Consider the following 16,168-nt stretch of genomic DNA (forward strand, 5'->3'; position numbering starts at 1 on the left):
CCTGCTGAGTTATATTAACTCTTGTTTTGACAGAGAAATATTTCTTCCCAGGGAGAGAGTTGGTGGAAGGGAGCTGTAGGGCCCCTCCCATTGATAAAGTGGGGGGAGGAGAGAGAGCTGATGGGTGTGGGAAACCCACCGCCTTTGTCTCGTGCAAAAATGATGAGAAGGGTGGCTTGCTCAGCCGCTTGCCCTCAGTTCAGCACTGCATGTGCCTTGCTTACTAATTGTCTGCCTTTTTGTTCTAGATACAACTCCAAAAGGAGGCACTGGAGAAGGACCAAGCTAGGCTTGTAAAGAGAAGCCGCTCCAACCCTTGTGGCGCGTCTTGTCCTGCGTCGAGACCTCAAATGGCCCTTTGCTACCAACGTACCACAGCCCCGTTTTCAAAGCCGACTCACCTTGTGCATATTTTCTTTTATAAACCTTTATTTTCACAAGGGGTTTTTTTTTTTGAAAAGAATTAAAACCGAATAATGGAAAGCTTTGTGTACAATTAGTGTCTTTTTAGTTCTCAGTGCCTCTGTGTTGGAGGAATTCTTGTTGCTGGTTGAGAGAGGTTCATTAATAAATATGAGGTTGCACAGAATCCCGCGAATTAGCAATTTATGGTTGGATTTACTGTTTACACTTGCTGCATACGGGGGAGTTGGCAACAGCACAAAAGGCTAATGGCTGTGAAATTGGCACCTATTGGAGGGAGGCTGGAAACTTCCTGCTGTGTCTTAGTAAGTGAATAGCTTGAAACAAGCAGCGGACAGTCCTCCGTGAGAAACATATTTCTCAGGGACTGGAAATGCTGTTCAACTGGCTACAGAAGGCCCAAGCAGGCTCCGGGGAGAGGAAAATGGAAAGGAATGAGACAAAAAGAGAGAGCATGGCTTAGCGGAACCCATGAAGAAGTGAGTCCTAGGGGCTTGCTTTGTTAGGGGAAAAATGTAATTCAGTAAGCATGACCACTCTGGAATTCTTAAGAGGCTCAAAAAGCTCTTTTTCTTGGCAAGACTTGTTGGAACGATGCTTAACTTACTGTGTTAGAAGAGGAAAGCGTAGCCAATTTTTTTTGTATCCATTTCACCCAGGTTGGGGAGAATCACATTGAAGAATAATAGCAGATAAAGACGGGACTTGCATAAATTGGTGTAAAATACAAACTGACAGGAAAACAAAACTTCACCCCTTGTTGCAGGAGAGGCGGTGTTTGCAAGGCTCTGTCTGTAGAGCTTAGGCTGCGGTCACACGGAGCATTAGCCACGCTACAGAGGCGGAAGATAGGCGGATTTTTTAGGTGCGATCACACCGCAACATCTGGAAAGCGTAGTGCTCCCAAGGCTTCCCGCCGAAGATGCGGCTTAAAAAACTAGTACCTCTGAGGTACTAGTTTCCGGAAACTGCGGGGCAAGGGCGGGCGTCTGATCGCGTTTTTGGTGGTAGGTTGTGGCATCAGGCGCCCGCCCATGTCCCGTCGCGAAAAGGTTTTTTTGTTCAAGTCTCCACGGGATGCGCACAAGCACCCAACGGCGCATGCGCACACTTCGTTTACAAACAAACAACACGGCCCCCTCCTCTTTTCCGTACCCCCCCCCCACTCCTGGCTCGGCCTGCTCTCTCTGCACCGGGCGGCAGGGGGTGTGTGGTGGGAGGGTGGCCCGGCTGCAGCTCCTCCTGGAGGGACGGAGGACACAGTTTGCATTCCTCTGCAGCCCTGGAAGGGGTTAAACCCGCAGAGCCTTTTGCTAGAGAGGCCGCTTCTTTGCCGCGCCGCAGGATTGTCCTGTGATCGGCACCTCCCCCCTAACCACGGGACCTCGACTGGACGTCTGATCTTGCAGCTGCGCGTTATTTTGCTCCAGGGCAAACAGCCACGCTTCCCCCACCCACCCACCCGCATTTTCTGGCCCATGTGACCGGGGCCTTAATTTGGCATTTCCAGACAGTGGAGACCTGCAAGATCACTGAATCTTCACTCACTACTCAAGAAGTCATCTCTAGAGTTCCAGGTATTTCCAGTTCATCACACTATTCTAGCTTGGTGGCCTTCTTGGTGTTAACGGCGGTGTGCAGATCCTTCTAATCAAGTCCGAGGACCTGAAAATACTACATCTTATTTTAGTCACTTAAGAACTCCCAAAAATAACATTGTGGGACATTTAACATAGTTAAAGGTGGATTACTTTTGTGAGTGTATAGTAAAAGTAGTAGTGAAAACTACCTTTATGGTACAGTCTGTCTAATGCTAGATGTAAGTTGGCATCTTTAAATTCTCTTTCAGAAACTGGCTTTTCCCCCCAGTTAGGCATTTGGGACTGGCAGGAAATGAAAGAAAGAGCTAACCGAACTGGGGAAGTTCCTAGTAAAGCAATAATTTGGTACCCTGCTATTGTGTAGGGTAAGCAGCAGAGATCGTGCTGTTGTACAATAAAATAGTTTCCTGGTTTCTGTGGAAATTGCAATGGATGCATAGTTTAAAATGCCAGGGGATTAACTGCCTCGAGCAGGCAAGACCAGCATCGAAGTGAAGGAGCAAAGAGCAGGAGGCAGCACGGAGCACTTGCAAAAGTTAAACTGGATGGACCCTGTGTCCTTAACAAAATACTGCAACTTCTGCCAGAGACATTCCAGTCAGCTGCTCATATACCTTTCAAATTGTGACAAAATCAGCCCCAAACTAGTGAAATGCAAGGGACTGGAAGGCATGCCTTGGAATGAACCCATTTGTGGAATACACCTGTCCCTTCAAGCGATGCAGTTCACTGGCACGTCCATACCACTTTTAAGTCATCAGGCATAGCTTGCAACTAAGAAACCTAGCCACTGTTTTGCAAATTTTCTAGCAATCCTCCAAGAAGTCTTAGCAGCCACGTAAAATATTTGCCAGTTTGTCTGGGGGGAGTTCTGGTTACCCCATATAACTGGCAGCAGCCAACACAAGATCAGAGCCCTTGGAACATTTAAAGAAGACTTCATGCATGATGCTGAGGTTTTTTCCTGTGACAAACATGAAGTATGCACTGCTAATTCTGCAGTGTGTGATCCAGGTGAATTCAGCGGGTGTTCACAGTTCTTAAGCAGTAATTTTAACCCCTTTAATGCTTATACTGCTGTTGTAGTGCCATTAGGATGATAAGTGTAGGTGTGTCACTGGCCCCTATTGGCTTGTAACCATAGTGTTACTTTTCAAGGGTACAACTCCTGACCAGTGTTCCCTCTAAGGTGAGTTAGTGTGAGCTAGCTCGCAGTTTTTTAGCCTCCGGCTCACACATTTTTGTCTTGACACAGGAAGGATGGGGCTCCAGAGCAAACTGATTTATGCAGTGGCCAAATCGCTCGCTCACAACTTTAATGCCAGCAGCTCACAAAGTAGAATTTTTGCTCACAAGACTTAGAGGGAGCGTTGCTCCTGACCCTGTGAAAACTGTTCTTTTGTTGAATGTTTATGTCTTGTTATTTTAAAATTCTGTTTTAAAGCGTAGCAGCCTTGCTAGGAGCCAGTTTGGTGGTGGTTAAGTGCGTGGACTCTAATCTGGGAGAACCGGGTTTGATTCCCCACTCCCACTTGCAGCTGCTGGATGACCTTGAGCAAGCCATAGTTCTGTCAGAGCTGTTCTCTCAAGGACTTCTGGAAAGAGCTCTCTCAGCCCCACCTACCTCACAAGGTGTCTGTTGTGGGGAGGGGAAAGGAGTTTGTAAGTCACTCTTGAGACTCTTGAGTGAAGGGCAAGGTATAAATCCAATCTCTTCTTCTTGCAGAATGGGAACATTCTCATCTACAGTTTAAGGGGGAAAATATTTACGAAGGGCTATCCTCTTACTCCTAGCAAATACATTTTCATTTTAGAACCCATCTCCTGCCTCGTTTTCATTTAAGCTGTGAATTCCCCCTCTCCAGTGTTGGAGTGTGCGTGGTCCCTGTTTTTAAAACAGAAATGTCACAGCGCTTTGATAGCAGCTCTATAAACCCACCTACAGTAGATGGGATCCTGGAACACACACAATACTCGGGGTTAATCTGCTTTTTGTTCTTTATTTGAGAATGCTCTGATAGTTGAAAATTTGCATCCGCACGCACTTTTAGGCATGCAAATCTGTTGAATTTCTGATTACAAAGATACTTTTCAATACGTGTAGAGGATGCCTATGGGAAGCCTTTTAGCAGAAGGGGTGCCTGCCCCAGATCCCCAGGGGCTTAGGCGTGGGGGTTTTCTGCTCAGCATTGCTCCTTGCCATACCTAAAGCCAGAATAAATTAGGCAAAATGAAAACCTATACACATTCGTAAAATTTGCTTACCCAGGTTGCGGAATTTCTCTTTTCCTGGCTCAGTACTTAGAGGTTAGTTGGTCTTTAAAATTTTCTACCCACAAGTCTTTCCTATGGATGGTCTTTAGCAGAGTGCAGGATGGCCCCTCTAGATCTGGTACTACCACTCGCTCCCTCATTTTCTTCAAGACCTTGGACGTCTCATACCTAAGGCCGAACTGCAAGTCTGGGCAGGTTGCCTGAGGCCAGCATCTTACAGATAACCTCTGTGGGTCCTCACCTACCTCCCAGGCTTCCTCCCGCAGCATCCCCACCCTTTCACGATGGCTTCTGTCAAAATCTGCCCAGTCAACAGACCCAAGTGCCTCTGCTGCTGAGCAAATGTCTACCGGTCTTGGAAGAATGCAATGGCTTGCCGGAACAAGTTCCTTAAAGAGGTCAGTCTGGTGATGGGCCTGCGGCTGTTCTCTTCCCCTTGAACACCCTCGCCGGCTCCTTTGAACCCGTTGCTCCTACCGCGTCTGGATGACACACAGTTGTTGTTGGTGTTGAACGCTCCTTGCAGGGCCAAGTCTTCCTCGCAAGCCCCCAAAAGCTCCTTCAACTCTCTTGGAGCGTCTGCTCGGAGGTATTGCCATGCTTGGCGGCCATTGTGGTCCCGAAGGCTTGTGTTGGCCCCGTAGGCCCCCACCAGCACCTTGATGACCATCTCGTGTCCCTGAAGAGCAGCCAGGTGGAGAGGAGTCAGCCTGCCGCTAGCTGAGAATACGTTGACGTCTACCGGGTAATGCTGCTTCTCGGCAAAAGTGATGACTTCTATCAAGTCCTCATGATGACCGTGCTTGGCCAACCAGTGGAGGACGGTGAAACCGGTCACAAAATCTGTGCTGGAGAGCAGGCTGGGATCCTGGTCCAGCAACCGGAGGATACTCCCCGCATCCCCTTGGGCCACGGTCAGCATCCACTCGTGCTCCAGCGGGTCTAGAGCTAACGACAAGTCCTCCAAGTTGGCTTCCAGAAGAGGATCCTGGCCTTGCCGCCCATCGGGGACGCTGCTGGCATTGGCCTCTCCCTTCGACAAAGCCGCCAGCCACACGGGCTTGGCCTCGCTGCTCTGCAGGAGGATCTCCTTCAGTCCTTTCCTCCTCGTGCTGCCTCCGCCCACAGAGAGCCTGGCCGTGTCCGTTCCTGTCGCCCAGTTATGTGAACGTCTGCTGGCCCTGCTCAGGCTCCTGTTGGACAGCTGTGCCCGGCGGAGAATCAAGCTCCCGGCCCGGACACTGGGGCTGGGGGACTGGCTGCCCGGCACAGCCGCCTGCAGGCGAGGTTGGGAGGTGTCCTCTGGCACACCTGTCCTCTGGCACTCCCGGGATGCCTGCTGTCTATCCAAGCACTCGTCCCTTTGCCGCTCTGAGACGCTCTCTCCACCAAGCTCCATTATCCCTCCAGAGTTTTCTGCATTTCTGGTGACGTTACCAGTTGGGTTTTATTTTTATAAAGCCACAGGCGCGCCGCTTTCCGGCTAGTGAGATGGGCGCTCCCGAGCTTTCGACAGCAGCAGAGCTTCCTGATTTGGTCTGCAAAGGAGAAGAAACAGTTTCGGTACTCAGGAGGAAGAAAAGGCTTGTGGTGAAATGGGCTGCGCAGCAGGCAGCAACCACGCCTGGCCTGCAGGGGAGCAGACTGAAACTCCATGGCGGGACACAATGGCTTTTGATAAGGGGGGGCTTGCAAGGACCCCTTGCTCAGAGCTGGGTGTTATGACCCTGCCTGTAAATTTCTCCGCCTCCCAGCCCTTGCCAAATATGTTTTCCAAATACAGCCCCGTCTAACGCCTGAGTGGAAATGAATTCTGGCTGAGGCCAAAGCCCTTTCCCCCGGGACTTCACACTCACCCGGCGTCTCCTTTAAACTGGGCTCCTACCTATGAAAGGCAGCTGTAGGGCACAGGCAGCATGGGTGGGAGCTCAGTTCGAACACGAACCGGGGGCCTGCACAAAGTTCCACAGAAGAATGTTGTTACCTTGTCTTCCCTCAGATAACTTTGGAAGCCAGGACAGAAGCATGTTTTAAAGAGGAGGAGGAGGAGGAGGAGAGGAGGTTGGATTTATACCCCGCCCTCCACTACTCAGAGGAGTCTCAGAATGGCTTACAAACTCCTTTCCCTTCCCCTCCCCACAACAGACACCCTGTGAGGTAGGTGGGGCTGAGAGAGCTCTTGACAGAAACTGCTCGTTTTCAAGAACAGCTGTGCCAGAGTTATGGCTTGCCCAAGGTCATCCAGCCAGGTGCAAGTGGAGGAGCGGGGAATCAAACCCGGTTCTCCCAGATTAGAGTCCGCGCACTTAACCACTACACCAAACTGGCTCTGGCGACAGACAGTAGTTTTGATCAGAGTGGTCGCAGAGAGGCTTCACTGGCCAGAGTCTACACACATTCATGTTACCTCTGGGTTAAACAAGTCTGACAGGTTTTTAGGATACCGAAACCAGTGTGGTGCAGGGATCAAAGTGTAGGGCCTGGGAGACCCAGGTTCAAATCCCCACTCCTGCCACACAAGTTTGCTGGGTGACCTTGGGCAAGTCACTCCCTCACAGCCTGACCTACCTCCCAGGGCTGTTGAGAGGATAAAATGAAGGAAGAGAGAATTATGCTGCAAGCTGCTGTGGGGCCTCCCTGGAGTGACCAACAGGCTATAAATATTCAAATAAGTAAATATAATCCTAACACCTGTTGGGACGAGTGAGCAACAAACAGGCCGTGTTCCAGTATGGTGCACTTGTTAGAATGTTGGACTAGCATTTGGGAGACCCGAGTTCAAATCCTTTCTCAGGTCTGAAGCTCCCTGGGTGACCTGAGGCCAGTCCTCTCTCAACTAGCCTACCTCACAGGGTTGTGAGGATAAAATGGAGGAGTGAAGGGCCATATATGGTGCCTTGAGCTTATTAGGTGATCCCCCTTTCCAAGTGCTTTCAGTTGTGGGGGCAGGCGGGGGGAATCTGTCTCCAGCCTGAAAGTAACACGTACATCCAATATTTCTGAGTTCTCCCCCCTGAATGGTACCATATTTTAATACCAAAACTATATGGACTTTAATATTTAATAAGGATTTTTATTATTTCCTAAGGCTTATTGCTGATTCCACCCCACCCCGTTCTTTTTGTTAGTGTCCTGGTTGCTGCTTTAATATTTGTTTTCTCACTTCTGCTTTTATCTGCTCGCTGCTTTAATTCTTTTCTCTTTTATACTGGGCTTCTTTCTCTTTGCACTGAGATGTGTCTTATTTACTTTGTTGTCAAGCTGCCCTGGGTGTTTTTAACGAAGACCTCGGAATATAAAACATTTTAAAAGACATTCTTACAACTACCCTGTAAGGCAGGCTGCAGGCTGACTTCTTCCCATGTGACTGACATCAGCAGACTGCAAGAGAGAAGCTAGTGCTAGCTTAAAGCAACCTACAAATTCATGGCTGAAGTGAAATTTTTAACAGGAGCCAATCTCTTAATGCTTTGAACTAACATGTCGCTTTAAATGCATATGGGGGTGCTTAACCACAAGTTCCAATGCTCACCTATAGCAATTAAATAAATGCAATTTGCACCTTGCCAGGGATACACAGTACCATCTGCTCTGACGCCATGACATTTCATGAACTGAGACCCACTGCTGAAGTTCTGACACGATTGCAAGGGTTTAAGTAAGGATTCTGATTCTTCTGTTTGACATGACATCAGATGAGTTTTTGATGCTTGGTGTGGAAGAAAAAAATTAAACAAAATGCTAATTCTACATTCATTATTCACATTATTTCTCACTGGGACTCAAGGCAGATTACACAGAGCATAATATGTAGCATATCTGTGGGGGGGGGGGTTTAAGTGTTTCACATGTACTACTTCAGTAATGCTTAGAACATCTCTGTAAGGTAGGTCAATATTATAGCCCCATATTTAATTGCTGGCAGGTGGGGACTTCTTTATGCTATGGTAGTAATACTTAATATCTATACCGCACTTTTTGGGTTCAAAGTGCTTCACTTTAATGAGGTTGATCCTATAAACACTGACAAGAGGGGGAATCATCCGTAATTAGCTTCTTTGTTGGGGCTTTCTGTCTCCCCTGAACCCCAACAATGCCCTTGCAGGAGTCGCAGGGAGTGGTGGGAGGGGAAATCTACTTTTGCAAGCAGCATGTTCGTAGGATCCAACCAGAACTATGATCCCAATACTCCTTACAACATAAGGTAGGCCAGTATTGTTATCCCCATATCCTGAGACAGGAGACTCAGAGAGATTTGCCTAAGACCAGTTAGTAACTTTAGGACTGGGACTTAAACCAGCAGCCTCAGGGACTGCAGCCTCAAAGCTGGGCTTCTTAACCACTATGCTAAACCAGCTGAATAGCTGAGGTTAACAGGGGCTTTCCAAATCACAGTTCAGTCCGTCTTCTACACCAGCTCTCCGATCCAGGAAATGCAACCCTTCATTTCTGTGTCACATGTGACAGCTGCGTGCCTCCTAAAGAAACATTTCTCAAGGTGTGTGTGTGCGTGTTTCTTAAAAGTGAATATTATTTTTATTCGGCCCCTGGTAAAAACAACCTGCTGCTCCCACCCGCGTGCACAAACCTTAGCGCGCCCTTTTGCGCCTGCCTCCTCGCCGCCGGGAGGATTTTTCACGACGGGACGATCAGGACCTTGAAAAAGCAACCAAGATGGCCAAAGCGTCCCAGGGAAGAATGACAGCCCCCTTGGCGAAGCTCCCTTTCCAGACGCACCTTCAGGGCAGGGGATGCTGCTGGGACGCGGCGGCCGGCATCCCCAGCCTGGGGAAAAAAAATCTCCGCGGGCGGCTTAACATGCGCGGCCGCCCGCGGGGCTCCTCGGCCAGTCCCTCCTGCAGCCGCCGCTCCTTCCGTGCGTCGCCGCCGCCGCTTCCAGGCAGCGCCTCGACAAGTTCCTTTTGTGCAAAGTTTGCCACCGCCGGTGAGTTTCGCCGCACGCTGGAAATGCCGCCGCGTGACCTTTGCTCTCCCCTCCTGACTAAGCCCGCTGCAGCCGCGGCGTGTGATTGCAGGGCGGCTGGGAGGCGAGAAGCGACCCCTCTCGTGGGGAGAAGGAAGCGGGCGCGGGGTCGTCGCGGCCGGCCAGGAGGAGGAGGAGGAGGCGGCTGCAGCAGGCGCCACAAACAAGCCACAGGGGCCGCCGCAAACGAAGGAACCCGGAAAACCGGTTGAGCCGGGCACACTCTGCAAGGCGGCCACTGCCCAAGGACAACTAGGGACCGTCGCCGGAGGCAGCCTTCCAGGCAGCGTTGTCTAGCGGCGACAGCCTTGGACTCGGATCTGGAAGAAGAGCCAGGTCGGAATCCCCCCACCCCTCTGCCTTGGAAGCTCCCTGTGGGGTGACTTCGGGCCTGTCACACGCAGCCGAGGCCGCCTTACAGGGTTGTTGTGAGGATAAAAGGGAGAAGAGGAGAATGATGTGCGCTGCTTTGGGTCTCCTCTGGAGAGACAAGTGGGGCAGAGAGTTCTAAAGAAACAAAAAAAACGTGTGTGTGTGTGGGGGGGAAACAAGCTTCACATAGCCAATGTGGTGTAAGAGCCTTGGGAGACCCCACTCTACCCCGAAGCTCCATAGGCGACCTTGGTCCAGTCTTCACAGAGGTGTTGTGAAGGCAAAACAGGCTAGGTGAGAGTCATGAATGCTTTTCTGAACTCCTTGGAGGTAGAGCAGGATGAAAATAAGATTGAGTGGAAGAGATAGGAAAATATGCTGATGATGAGAAGATTGGGGTTTCTTACAGAGAACCCTTCAAAATTAAATGCCAGGTTGTTTCAGGGAATGTTGTGACAATCAATGCTATTATCACCCATGTGCTGTAAAACACAGGCAGGTTGACCAGTGATTGTAAATCACCCTTCCTGCCTGGCCATTCATCCATTCAGAATCCCTGTACATTTCAAATTTCTTCTAAATTTTACATCCATTAGAAACCAGATACGCATTTAGAACCTCCTTTCCTTTCTTTAGATAATTATACCCTTTTTTCTCCTTGATGGGGACCCAGAATAGCTTCCAATAATGTTGTCCCCTCTCCCATTTTATCCTCACAACCACCCTAAGAGATAAGTTACGTTGAGAGAGAGAGTGTGTGACTGTCCCAAAGTCATCCAGCAAGCTTCCATGGCAGAGTGGGGATTAAAACCTGGGTCACTGACATCTGACCTAATCTTGCTTTGTAATGACTATTTGTCACCCATGAGCACCAACAGCAGGAGAAAGATTAAAGTGGTACATCTGAATTTAAACCTCTCAGAAAAGATCTTTAAACTTAGCATCTAAATCAAAATAGGGTTGTTGGGTTGAACACTTTACTTCATGGATGATCTCCTGGTTTGTCTGAGGTATTTCACTCCAACTACCCTTTGCAGAAAGAATGAGACCTGTCTACCTTCTAGGGTTGTTGCTGACATAATGACTGAGAAGCACACTAACCCTACACACCGAGTATTGTTATTTACACGTGCACACATTTCTATGGCTACAGATTCCAGAAGATTAGCCATTTTAGGGTGTGGCAGAAACTGAAGAGAAATCAAGTGCAGTATAAGGGGTTTGAGACAAAGAGTTGATAAAACCGGAAGTTACACCTCTCCACTGTATTAAACAAACTGAGTGACCTGAGTATTGCGTCAGCACCCTCCCCACCCATAATCAAAGTGGAAATAATGAAACTTATCTAATGAAGAAAATGGTTTTAAGGCAGATTACAGAGATTGTGTATGGGGAACGCTTTGAATGCTCAAAGCTACTATAGGTGAGTGTTACAAAGTCCTGTGGCTTCTGGTGGCCACAGTCTTGGTAGCCATCTGCACACAGGGAAGCCGAGCCATGATTACATTTCTAAGGCACTCTCTGTATAGATCCCCTCAGGAGGTTCCCCTTCCAAGTACGGACCAGACCTACTTAGCAACAGGAAGGCCAGCCAGTACGTCGTGACTCCTGCCAACCAGACCCCAATGATCTGCCCTCCCTTGGTTTCTTGCATTGCTGGGAAGTCAAGCATTTCCTTATAATAGCACTGCCACTTTCTCAGCAAAGGAGGATTGCTTAATCATTACCCACAGTTCCTGGTTTGCAAGGAGATAACAGTTACCAACTGCCTTTGGCGAGGCCTGAGTGAGACGAGGTGGCAGCCAGGCCCCCTCCATTGCGCCCAGAGTTTGCTCCAGTGGTGAACCCCTTCCTCCCAGCTAGAGGGAGTTTCCCCTTTTTCATGCCCCTGGGATTCAGTTCCAGCTACCAACTGCCACCACTAAAGACAGAGAGAGGAGCAGCCAGCCAGCCTTCTTTCAGGCCTAGGTTCGGACATCACTGAAAATCTCTCTGTGGAGCTCCTGTTAAAATCAGATTTTAGTTTTCTCTTGTCAGTTTGGAATTGCTGTAAACTGCCTTGGGATCGGGAACCCAATTTTGACTGAAAAGTAGGATTAAAATATGAGAACATGTGAATGAAAGTGAGGGTCAGGAGTGTCCCAAAAGAAAAGAAAAAAAGACAACTTTTAGGATGGTTGGTGCCATTCATGCTGGTCTTAGAGAGAACCTCTGTGTAGAAACAGAGGTACTGTAAACTTTCAGGAGTTCACTCAAACCCATTCCGTTTGCAAAGTTGCTAGCTGCAGTGCTGTCTAGTGGCCAACCTCTAAGTTGCAGATAAATACGAAACAACAGTCGCAATGAAAATGGAAAGGATTTTGGCGAAATCACAAAAGACAAAGTGGAAATCCAAACAACTGTATCCAAACCAGGACACTGAATTAACACTCCACGTACCATTTCAACACAGTATAGGATGGGCCATTAGTAATTTATTACCTTATATCCCCTTGCCCTTATATACTTTACTAAGCCAGAGGAGGAAGATGGAAAGCATAGCTGAACAATCTCATCCTCACAGCAGCCTTGTGAGGCGGGCTATGCTGAGAGTGGTTGGCCTAAGATCAGTCAGTGAGCCTCACAGCATGGTGGGGATTTGCAGTGAGACTTCTGCAGTCCAAATCCAACACTTCAGCCATTGCTTCACACCCGCTCCGAAAAGAATTGCACTCACTCATTTGTTCACTGGATTTACCGAATATATCCCTAATCAGCGTACAAAGTCTTCCAAGCTGTTTACAAAGCAAAGTAAAATCCTTTGATCAATCAAAACAACCCCCCCATAAAGTAGCAAAGAAAGTGCATAAAAACAAGTAGAACTACACAGGAAAGGGAACAACTGGCTCCTTTAAAATGCCTCCCCCCCCCAACATAATAAAAATATCTTCACCAGCCTTTCAGAAACAAAGAGAGAGAGCGGAATGGGGAAAGGAGTCAGCAGAAGACATTTCGCCTTTGAGGGCCAACAACAGAAGAACTTGGGGGAAAAGGAATGTAGCAGGATCAGGGCTTCATCTGCATATGTCAATATAGTATGACCCGTCTTTTGCAGCTGACAGTTGCTCAAAGCCTCCGGGATGACCAAATCCTGGTTCTCTCAGATGGCAGATGAAGTGTTAATCTTGATTCTGGATGGAACCATTTCTGACTGAACATTCCTTTGTATATTGAAAAAATGTTCCGTATGTAGACTGCTAGCACACTGGGGAGAAGAATTCTCACCTACCTGTCTCACTGCTGTGTGTTTTTCTATATGCAGGGAGGATCACAAAGGGCTAGACAAGATGTTTTAAAACACAAGCTGGGAATTCAGAGCTAGTACATTTGGCAATAGGTCATTATAATCTCATTGCACTCTATAGCGATCTAGCAATTACCAACTTTTTAAAAAGCCTGACAAAGTCCTCTGGTGGCAGGGGGCAAATGAGGCAAGGAAGTGCTGTGTGAATGCCCCATTGCCCACCTGAATGCAGAGGCATTTGCAGTTTAACAGGAGCTACAAAGAGAATTGTCTCCTTGTGGAAGCCGCCCAATCCCAACTGGCACTACTTCTGTCATCCTGAAGTTCAAATATAACAGGAATGAGGAACTGGCTAGTGCAGGGATGATTCTCTCTTACTGCAGAGCTCCATCATCTCCCCCCCCCCCAGTATTTTATTTATTGATTGGTTCTTATTTAAAATATTTGCATTCTGCTTTTTGATTAATGTATGTTCAAAAGATGGCTAACCAAAACCGGATTAATAACAGGTCATAACAATTAAAACCAATAAGAGGTCACTGCCAAGGGCAGAAAGCAGAGACATTTAACCGCGGGCCCCAAATGCTGTTCTAACTGCTTCATCCTGGTGACCAAAACAGTGAGGGAAGCAGCAGTTCCCTCTGATAGGTGGCTACACTGCAGGAGTCAGCATCCTTTTGTAAATAAAGCACCAAACAACGTCAACATTCAGAGTAAGAGAAAAGAATAAGTCCAGTAGCACCTTAAAGACTAACAATATTTGTGGGAAGGTATAAGCTGTATATGAAGAAATGAGCAGGGACCAGTGCTCCCTCTAAGCTGAGTTAGTGTGAGCTAGCTCACAGTTTTTTAGCCTCCGGCTCACACATTTTTGTCTTAGTTCAGGAAGGATGGCTCCAAAGCAAACTGATTTATGCAGTAGCCAAATCACTCGCTCACAGTTTTAATGCCAGTAGCTCACAAAGTTGCATTTTTGCTCACACGACTCCACGGCTAAGAGGCAACATTGGCAGGGACTCATGTAAGCTCTAACCCTACCACAAATGTTGTTAGTCTTTAAGGTGCTACTGGCCTCTTACTCTTTTCTACTGCTACGGACAGACTCACATGGCTACCCATCTTGATTCAGAGTAAGAAATCAATAAAGAGCCAGGATAAGAAAGCCCATTTACCTGAGAATATACAGTTTAAAGAAGAAGAGCTGAATTTATATCCCGCCCTTCACTCAGAGTGGTTTATAATCTCCTTCCCTTCCTCTCCCCACAACAGACACCCTGTGAGGTAGGTGGGGCTGAGAGAGCTCTGAGAGAACTGCTCTGAGAGAACTGTGACTGACCCAGCTGGCTGCATGTGGAGGAATGGGGAATCAAACCCAGTTCTCCAGATTAGAGTCCTCTGTTCTTTACCACTACACCAAACTGGCTTTCTTGTAACACATTACTGATAACTTATATGATGACTGATAATCCATAAACTACCACCTACTCTAGCCAAAGGAAAGCACTACAGTGAGATTAGCCACTGGAGCGTTGCAAGCCACCTTATACTGAAAGGCTGAACCAAGTCAGATGGTCCCGCACTTTGGCTGACCTGGCCATGTGGATCCATAGTAGAGTTATCTTGAGGCTAGACTATTGTAATGCACTCTATGTGGGTCTGCCCTTAAAGACAGCACAGAAACTCCACTTGGTGATTGCATTGTTTCCATCCTGTAATCTGCCCTGAGTTTCAGTGAGAAAGGCGGACTACAAATTGAATAAATAAATAAAGCCGTGTTGCCGTGTTGGCACTTTGCGATAAATAAGTGGGTTTTGGGTCACAGTTTGGGCACTCGGTTTCTAAAAGGTTCGCCATCACTGTCCTATAACAATTACCAATACAAAAACCTGGTAGTGCAGCAGGGAAAACTGCAACTGCATGAAGCGGAGATGGGAAAGTGTGCAGAAATGCCCATAGATCCAGGTATGGTAGCTGTGTTGGTCTGAAGCAATAGAACAAAGTTTGAGTCCAGTGGCACCTTTAAGACCAAGAAACTTTTATTCAAGGTATCAGTTTTTGTGTGCACACACACTTTTTCAGAATAATTAAGGTACAGATTAAAAGAATAATATGCTTAGTGTATATGTGTGTATACGTACATATATATGTATTCATTATTCTTTTAATCTGTTTAAAATGCCTTCATTATTCTGTATGCTAATTTACTACCCACCCTCTATATGTATGACTTATTTCTGTTTCCATTTCACTGTATCTGAAGAAGTGTCTTTGCACACAAAAGCTCATATCTTGAACAAAACTTTGTTGGTCTTAAAGGTGCCACTGGACTCAAATTTTGTTCCAGAAATTCCCATGTGGAAGCTCTGTTACCTATGTGAAGGAGAACACACATGGAATCTTTGTTATATAGAATCATCCTGTAACAGCATAGCCCATGCTTGTAAAAGCCAAAGGGGCTTTGTTTTTTAGTTTTAAATGTTGCCACTTGGGGTCAGGCACATATCTGTTCTAGACATACATCCACATGAATAATCGGCCTGCTCCTAAACTGGAGCCTCCAATCATAAAACTGGCCTCAGAAATCCAGTGTGCAGAAACTTCCTTCCTCCTGTGGCCAATAACTTGACTGCAGACCTGCTAGCTCAGATTTTAATACTAGCTGAAGTAAAACATCCGAGGGAGCAGTACTCCTGAATGCTTCCCCAGGCCTTATAAACTCTTAAAAACCCCAATTAAAGCAATAACACACACACCAGCAATAATGATAGCTGACTGACTAAAAGTGACAACAGGTGCGCAGAGATCCCAGATAGAATAAGAATCAAATGCACTGAAGGGAAAGGATACCTGAATCATTGTGAGGGACCTCTCAGTGCTGGATGACAGAATAATCCCGAAGCACTAAGAAAACCAGCCAGAAATACTCCATTGAGATGGAAGAGCAGACAGTGAGAGGAGGCAGAGGGAGGAGAGGATATAGCAGCCGTCCAATCTTGGAGTCCAGTAGAGAGTTCAGTACCAGTGAAGGAAGTCCCTCTGTGTGTGTGTGTGGGGGGCTAATGGAGTATGGGTGTGGCTTCCTGAGGTAATGGCCATGTTAAGTAACTTGGTTTAAAGTGGTAAACAAGAGGATAAGTCGATGCAGGGGTCGTTTTGTAGAAAAAGAGCTAGGGGAACTCATTAGCATAACTTATTAGCATATGCCACACCCCCTGACATCATCGGAAGTGT

General features: G+C 47.5%; 2 protein-coding genes across 2 annotated transcripts in view; one reads left to right on the plus strand and one right to left on the minus strand.

Annotated features, from left to right (window-relative positions):
* RPL39 (ribosomal protein L39) overlaps window positions 1-589 on the plus strand; it is a 7,563-nt gene extending 6,974 nt beyond the window's left edge. Inside the window, exon 3 of the mRNA XM_015427064.1 lies at window positions 249-589. Coding sequence (XP_015282550.1) covers window positions 249-297 — 49 coding nt within the window. The 3' untranslated portion in view covers window positions 298-589. The remainder of the gene's footprint in view (window positions 1-248) is intronic.
* A 3,564-nt stretch (window positions 590-4,153) lies between these two features.
* On the minus strand, window positions 4,154-5,697 carry SOWAHD (sosondowah ankyrin repeat domain family member D). Its single transcript, XM_015427046.1, has one exon. The coding sequence runs from the start codon at window positions 5,695-5,697 to the stop codon at window positions 4,645-4,647; it is 1,053 nt and encodes a 350-aa protein (XP_015282532.1). The 3' UTR covers window positions 4,154-4,644.
* Between the last annotated feature and the right edge of the window lie 10,471 nt (window positions 5,698-16,168).

Source organism: Gekko japonicus, unplaced genomic scaffold (assembly GCF_001447785.1).
Source record: "Gekko japonicus isolate JY-2015 unplaced genomic scaffold, Gekko_japonicus_V1.1 scaffold425, whole genome shotgun sequence".
In the NCBI taxonomy this organism is placed as follows: Eukaryota; Metazoa; Chordata; class Lepidosauria; order Squamata; family Gekkonidae; genus Gekko; species Gekko japonicus.

What these genes read in the sequence shown, in the direction of transcription:
- SOWAHD (XM_015427046.1), bottom strand. Translation starts at nt 5,697, where the DNA reads ATGGAGCTTGGTGGAGAGAGCGTCTCAGAGCGGCAAAGGGACGAGTGC.